This window comes from Eptatretus burgeri, chromosome 2 (assembly GCF_056783735.1).
Source record: "Eptatretus burgeri isolate ZD-2024b chromosome 2, Ebu_testis_v1, whole genome shotgun sequence".
Lineage (NCBI taxonomy): Eukaryota > Metazoa > Chordata > Myxini > Myxiniformes > Myxinidae > Eptatretus > Eptatretus burgeri.
In genome coordinates this window covers 66,439,381-66,447,730 of record NC_140962.1, presented here as the reverse complement: position 1 = coordinate 66,447,730, position 8,350 = coordinate 66,439,381, and the positions used below count along the sequence as shown (strand labels likewise).

Sequence of the window (8,350 nt, the reverse complement as noted above, 5' to 3'; positions counted from 1 at the left end):
TGACAAGGACGAATTGATTCGATTTTGGTGAACATCCAGATTTGATATATTTTTAAAAAGTTGTTTTTCAGAATTGAGACACGGGACCAAAAATGATGTACATCATGATATCTCAATCGGATGACAAAAATAGGTGGATGAGTTGGGTAGGTGACGAGAACAAGCCAATTAGATCTTGGTTAAGGTACGGCTTAACCAGCTTATCAGTGGGATACAAAACAGAAACCGTTCAGCCTGGCGGAGGCATTGCTCTACCGGGTGCCATTCTCGTTCATGTCTCAAATGCATTTGTATTAAAACGATAGCTCCCTACCAGTGAAACTGGGAACCTGAGAGCACAAACAATGCATTATTTACAAAAAGTGTTTTACTACAAATCTGGAAGAATATACCACAGATGACCAAATGCTGCAAACAAAACAATCAAAATGCACAGGTAAATGACAAAACGATACTTTGCAATTTCAGTTTCGTACACATTGCTATCAACAACCCCAAACAATTACGAGATTTGTTTGCGAGCTACAAAACAACTAGCAATGGCAAGCAACTTTCTTTCTGCAACAGTGGCCATAATCTGTGCAAATTGTACAAAAGCCTTCATGCGCAACAGATGATGCAAGCTGAACAGTGGGCAATGATATGGCAGTCTAGTTTGAATCGGTATCAGGCGTGATCATATGCCAACAGGAAACATTTCTTGCACATTTATATGGAAACTCTTTTCTGTGAGCATTTGCTGATTGGAATCGGCAAAAGCATACAGAGCGTCATTTTGATAATGTACCTGTACATCGGTCAAATAACCTTTACTTGGATTCAGTCAGATTCCAGAAGTTGTTTTTTTTATCCTCATTGGTTCTCCACATCATCTTCACTGTCACTATCACGACCAGGATGCTCTGGCATCTTTCTGTGGTCTTCTCCGTCTTCACTACATTGGTTTTCTTTCTCTTCACAATGGCTTGCACCTTCCTTCATATTGTGTTGTGCTCCTGTTTCTTCCATCCCCCCTTCTACCCACTCTTCTTCCTCTTGTCCAGGTGCTTCAGTTATCCCTTCCCTCTTTTCACCTTCTCTTTCCTCTCCCATTGCTGCAGCAACCAAATGCTCTGCATGTCCTTCATTGCCTTCCATTCTTACATCTTTCATCTCCGTTTCAGTTTGAGCATGGTTTTCCATTGGTTCTGCTTCTGATTTGTCTTCAATGACGGCCAGCTCTCCCTGACAAGCCACGTCCTGGTTCACTTCTCTTGCATTTGTGAGTTGCTGTGCTGGAGATCCGTTGTCCTCATTTGAGGCCTGTAGTGCTTGAACGATGGGAGGATCCGATGTTGGAGGTGGCATCAATGGCTGTAAGAACAAAGGTTAAAAAGAACAAATTACCCACCAATTTGCTGGAAAAAGCAAGGTTAAAAATGATAATTTACAATGCCAATTACACAAATGATTACAAACTACAGCAAAATCTAATCATCAGAATTTCTTATTTTGAATAAAATTTCTGCATCTCCTTCACTGCCTTCCAATTCTTACATTTTTCACCTCCATTTCAGTTTGAGCATGGATTTCCATTGGTTCTGCTTCCGATTTGTGCTCAATGACGGCCAGCTCTTCCTTACAAGCCACGTCCTGGTTCACTTCTCTTGCCTTTGTGAGCTGCTGTGCTGGAGATCCGTTGTCTTCATTTGAGGCCTGTGGTGTTTGAGCTGAGAGAGGATCCGATCTTGGAGGTGGCATCAATGGCTATAATGACAAAGGTTAAAAGGAACAAATTATTCACCAATTTGTTGGAAAAAGCAAGGTCAATTTTGTTTGTATTTTACATTGCCATTTAAACTAGAATGCCCACTCGGTAGAGAGTCCAGTCTGGCGAATGAGACGCTCATTCTGAACAAAAATACCATCGTTAACTGAACACGATTGTGGTCCACTGCTATTTTGGCCTGTATACCCGTATCATCCATGCATCCCATTATGTCACATCCATTACCATTATCTGTAGCTTTATTAATTGATTATTAGGATATTTAACGACTACTTTTGTGCACATTAAGGCTAAATTGTGTCAATGAAGATGAATATGAAAAAAAAAATTCATACTATATTCCCCATGGCGAGTTGATTAAATGTATGAAATTGATCTGTTAAGCGGTTCTGGAGATTTTTTTTTAAACATTTTTATTTTCAATCCAATATGGCTGCCTGACCAATGACATCAAATTTAATTCTTCACTCATCAGGTCGTAGATCAGATATATGAAGTTTCAGATATTTTGGACAAGGATTTCGATCCAATCAATTATGGCTGGAATACGACTTCACTGATGACGTCATGGTTATCACCCTAAATACCCCATAGGGGAGTTGATGACATCTGCCAAGTTTCAATTTTTTTCGTTGAGCGGTTTTGGAGAGAACCAAATTTTTCCCTTTAATCCAATAAGGCTGCCAGACCATATGACCTATGATGTTTAAAATTTCAAACTATATTCCCTATAGCTAGTTGATCATATTTATGAAATTTCGCATTAAGCAGTTCAAGAGAAGGATTTTTTTATGTTTGCATTAAATCCAACATGGCTGCCAAACTACGTCACCGATGATGTTGTAGTCATCTTCCTTGTATCCCCATGGGTAGTTGATATACTTAACATTTTGCATCTACTGGCTCAGTTTGTCCGGGAGCCCACTGAGGTTTAATCATAATTTTTGGTGCAAAAGGTTTGGGGTGCGGGATGTACCCATGGGACCCGTGGGAGTCTGGGAAGGTGATTCTTAAGTGTCGCGTATGGTGCGTTTGGTTGTCAGCACCACCTGGATGAGCAGAAAAATCACTTTAAATCATAATTTTGAGTGCAAGCGCAATTCAAGCATGGATCGACAGATAATTATGTACTGATGTACTGAACAAAATCCATGGTGCATATCCAATTAAGAACACCATTGATTAGCGTCAATTAGCACTTTTAATCATAATTTTCAGTGCAAGTTGAAAACAAGTGCCAAAGTGTAGAGCACAGTGCCGCTAAACACAATAAAGTGCTTAAGAACGATTCTTATGGTGCGTTCCGTGCTTAAGACGGGTCAAAGGTCACCGGGTCGATGTGCGCCTCCCTGTGTGAACGATGCTTCGGGAAATTTCAGCACACACAAGAATGGGTTCTGGTGTTTTCTTGGAGGTCATGCATAAGAATGAACGCGTGTCTGTCAGCACACTGTGTTCTCTGTAGGTACCTCGGCAATTGTTGCTGCACTGCCTATCTATGACGTATAACGCTATTGCGAGCGCAGGCCAAAACGGGACCACACGTCGTGCCGGCCGGGTATGCATCATCATGTCCAACAAAAAGGATGGTAAGTTGTCTGTATTTCTGATTGGGTTCTTGTAGGGTTTTCTGTATTTCTCGTCAAAAATCATTTTTGGTGATAGCTGGAGATATTGACTATTATTCCAAGTCAAATCTGGACAGGGGGTCTGGAGGGGGTTGGGGTCAAAATAACACTGAAGTAGAGCAGGCGCTTTTATGAACGGCGTCTGCTCTGTCCCCATACAGCCATGTCACGGCCCTGATCTCAATCATTGTCTCTGTGAACTTCTATTGATGAATTATATTATCCATGTGTCATTGATTTTCATGTTAGGATGCCACGGCATCCAGGATACTGGCAATGAGTCTGCCAGAACACCAGATCACCCGGCCGATACGTCACACGAGTCGACCGTTATGCCCGACATCCAGAATAAGACGCCACGTGGTAAGCAGATGACACTTTATACACAATCTCAGTTACATATTCTGGATCCTCGATGAAAATTGACTCATGTGAACTCGTGTATACTTCGTCTATAACTTCCACACAATTCCTTCGACTACCCATTATGATGCGGCCTTCAACTGTTAACGTTCATCCGTCTCTCACGCTACCTATTGTCACTGTTAATATAATTGTTTAGCTGAGATTAGTGAGAAGTCGCGCTTTTTGTTGCAGACGCATCAGACACGAATGCTGCAAAACGCTGCATCCTGCATTATCGATTCGAAAGGCAAGGCATCAAATGAGGGCATACTGTCGTTCAACGCTGATCAGTGGACCGTAGTACAGAGAACATCCATTATCCGTGGAGAAAAGAAGATCTTTTCCACATCTCGGTATTGAAAAGTAATCAAATCACGACCAAGTGAACCCACAGAAACTGATGGTTACCACAGTCGATGTTACAAGAACTTCACTGCAGTTCCTCAGAGGACTGTGGTGATGCCACCCGCCAATCTGGCCCCGAAACCTCTTTTGCGGTCTGCTGTGGAACCTCCTGTTGAAGGCTGCAAGACTTCACATGCGAGCTCTATGGTGCCAGGAAGAGGGTCGCCCTCAACGACTTCCGCTACCAAAAGTTCGAGAAGGCTTTCGGACCAAAGGCGAACTCCACGAATCTGCTTCACAAGCTGGCTGGCATAGACGGGAGCAGCCTTCCCCCATGCAAATATGAGATCAAAATGCATACACACAGGGCGGCATTCAAAGCAAGGGTGTGGGGCGGAGCCACAAATGCTCGAATCCAGATTCACCCGAGGACGGTTGGGCAGTGGCAGACGACGGGCAATCCTACGATGTCGTGTGGTTTGAAGGGCCACAGATGCCGGACGCGTTGGTGGCCGATGTGGACGGCGAGAGCAACGACGAGACGAACGATCTGGTACAATCCTCAGACGACAAGATGATGTTCCATGACGAACATGACATGAAGTAATAAAACATGACGAACACGACATGACGTAATAAACATGACGAACGTGACATGACGAAATAAACATGACGAACACGATATGACTTACGAAAAGATGACGAACACGACATGACGTAATAAACATGACAAACACGATATGACGGAATAAACATGACTAACACGACATGACGTAATAAACATGACGAACATGACATGACGAACACGATATGACGTACGAAAAGATGACGAACACGATATGACGGAATAAACATGACGTAATAAACATGACGAACATGACATGACGTAATAAACATGACGAACACGATATGACGTACTAAAAGATGACGAACACGATATGACAGAATAAACATGACGAACACGACATGACGTAATAAACATGACGAACACGATATGACGTACTAAAACATGACGAACACGATATGACGTACTAAAACATGACGAACACGATATGACGGAATAAACATGACGAACACGACGACGTAATAAACATGACAAACACGATATGACGGAATAAACATGACGAACACGACATGACGTAATAAACATGACGAACATGACATAACGAACACGATATGACGTACGAAAAGATGACGAACACGATATGACGGAATAAACATGACGTAATAAACATGACGAACATGACATGACGTAATAAACATGACGAACACGATATGACGTACTAAAAGATGACGAACACGATATGACGTAATAAACATGACGAACACGATATGACGTACTAAAAGATGACGAACACGATATGACGTAATAAACATGACGAACACGATATGACGTACTAAAACATGACGAACACGATATGACGGAATAAACATGACGAACACGACATGACGTAATAAACATGACGAACATGACATGACGTACGAAAAGATGACGAACACGATATGACGGAATAACAATAACGTAATAAACATGACGAACATGACATGACGTAATAAACATGACGAACATGACATGACGTAATAAAACATGACGAACACGACATGACGTAATAAAACTTGACGAACACGACATGACGTAATAAACATGACGAACACGACATGACGTAACAAACATGATGTAATAAACATGACGAACACATGACGTAATAAACATGACGAACACATGACTTAATAAACATCACGAACACGACATGACGTAATAAGCATCAAGACTTCACGTAATAAACATGACGAGCACGACTTCACGTAATAAACATGACGAGCACGACTTCACGTAATAAACATGACGAGCACGACTTCACGTAATAAACATGACGAACACGACATGATGTAATAAAACATGACGTAATAAACATGACGAACACGACATGACGTAATAAACATGATGAACATGACATAATAAAACATGACGAACACGACATGACGTAATAAACATGACGAACACGACATGACGTAATAAACATGACGAACACGACTTCACATAATAAACATGACGAACACGACATGATGTAATAAAACATGACGAACACGACTTGACGTTATAAACATGACGAACACGACTTGACGTTATAAACATGACGAACACGATATGACGTAATAGAACATGACGAACACGATATGACGTTGTAAACATGACGAACACGACATGACGTAATAAACATGACGAACACGACATGACGTAATTTGGGCCACACCTGAGGTTTGATTAGATGACCTTGTAGATTGCTGGGGTTAGGAGTTCGGAGGAAACAAATTTGTCGAGTATATATTGTTGCTCATTTAATACAAATATGATCTGATATGCTATGTTTTGTTCATGTCTTGCCTGCTGTGTAATTCCCGCCCAAGGCAATTCGCCGACCGATTGACCACAAACACCCCTGGAGGAAAAAAACCCTTCGGTAACTGACAAGCAACGATTTGAAACACTAGAACGTCAATGGTTGTAACTCTCACACGAGCTCTTTGACCCGTTCTTAAGCACAGAACGCACCATAAGCATCGTTCTTAAGTACTTGATTGTGTTTAGCGGCCCTGTGCGCAACACTTTGGCACTTGTTTAAACCTTGGACTGAAAGTTATGATTAAAAGTGCTAATTGACGCTAATTAATGGTGTTCTTAATTGGATATGCACCATAGATTTTGTTCTTAAGTAGCTGATTTATAATCAGTACATGATAATTATCTGTCGATCCATGCTTGAATTGCGCTTGCACTCCCAATTATGATTAAACTCTCTCATACATCATGTGGTGACCCTACAGTGACCTTTGACCCGTTCTTTAGCATGGAGCGCACCATAAGAATCGTTCTTAAGCACTTGATTGTGTTTCGCGGCACTGTGCTCTACACTTTGGCACTTGTTTTAACCTTGCACTGAAAATTATGATTAAAAGTGCCAATTGACGCGAATTAATGGTGTTCTTAATTGGATATGCACCATGGATTTTGTTCTTAAGTTGCTGATTTATAATCAGTACATAATTATCTGTCGATCCATGCTTGAATTGCACTTGCACTCGAAATTATGATTAAAAGTGATTTTTCTGCTCATCCAGGTGGTGCTGACAACCAAACGCACCATACGTGACACTTAAGAATCGCCTTCCCAGACTCCCATGGGAACATCCCGCACCCCAAACCTTTTGCACCAAAAATTATGATTAAACCTCAGTGGGCTCCCGGACTAAGTGGTTTGAGAGATGTTTTTGAAGGTTTCAGCTTAAATCCAACATGGCTGTCAAACCATGTGACCGATTATGTTCAACTATTCAAACGATATTCGAATGGTTCGTAGATAATGTGTATGAAGTTTCGCATCGATCTGTTAAGCGATGCTGGAGAAGAGGATTTTTTACGTTTTCATTTTCAATCCATTACGGCCACCAGAAAACGTGACCAATGACATAAATTTAATTCTTCACTCACATCAGGTCGTAGATCAGATAGACGAAGCTTCAGATTTTTTGGAGAATGATTTTGATTCAAGTAATTAATGCATGAATTACCCCTTCACCGATGATATCATCGTTATCACCCTACATACCCCGTGGGGAGTTTATGACATCTGCCAAGTTTCAATTTTTTTCATTGAGCGGTTTCAGAGATGTCCAAATGTTTTCCTTTAATCCATCATGTGAACTATGATGTCAGAGTCAACAATAAAATATTCTCCAGGGAGAGTCCCTCCTATGTGTAAACTTTAAAGTTTCGCATCGATTGGACAAGCAGTTGCAGAGAAAAAAATTTTTATGAAAATATATCGACGAAGGCACAGACAGCCAGGGCTGAGTCGATACAACAGTCTCTCAACCCCTTTGGCATGTGACGATTGAATTCAATTTCTGCATCTCCTTCACTGCCCCTTCCATTCTAACACCTTTTCACCTTCGTTTCGGTTTGAGCATGGATTTCCATCGGTTCTGTTTCCGATTTGTCCTCAATGATGGCCAGCTCTTCCCGGTGAGCCATGTGCTGATTCACTTCTCTCGTCTTTGTGAGCTGCGGTGCTGGAAATCTGTTGTCCTTATTTGAGGCCTGTGGTGCTTGAACAATGCGAGGATCCGATCTTGGAGGTGGCATCAATGGCTATTATGACAAAGGTTAAAAAGAACAGCTTGTTAACCGCTTTGATGAAAAAGA

The 8,350-nt window shown here is 41.4% G+C and overlaps 1 protein-coding gene across 5 annotated transcripts in view; it reads right to left on the bottom strand.

Annotated features, from left to right (window-relative positions):
* Window positions 1-349: 349 nt before the first annotated feature.
* AQR (aquarius intron-binding spliceosomal factor) overlaps window positions 350-8,350 on the bottom strand; it is a 184,372-nt gene continuing 176,371 nt past the window's right edge. For 2 of the 5 annotated variants that reach the window (XM_085869603.1, XM_085869607.1), the window contains 3 exons: window positions 8,096-8,296; window positions 1,537-1,746; window positions 350-1,353 (listed from right to left, as the gene is read on the bottom strand). In XM_085869603.1, the coding sequence (XP_085725729.1) occupies window positions 853-1,353; window positions 1,537-1,746; window positions 8,096-8,296 (912 nt within the window). In that variant the 3' untranslated portion in view covers window positions 350-852. The remainder of the gene's footprint in view (window positions 1,354-1,536; window positions 1,747-8,095; window positions 8,297-8,350) is intronic. The other 3 variants (XM_085869604.1, XM_085869606.1, XM_085869605.1) reach the window with 3 other exon arrangements.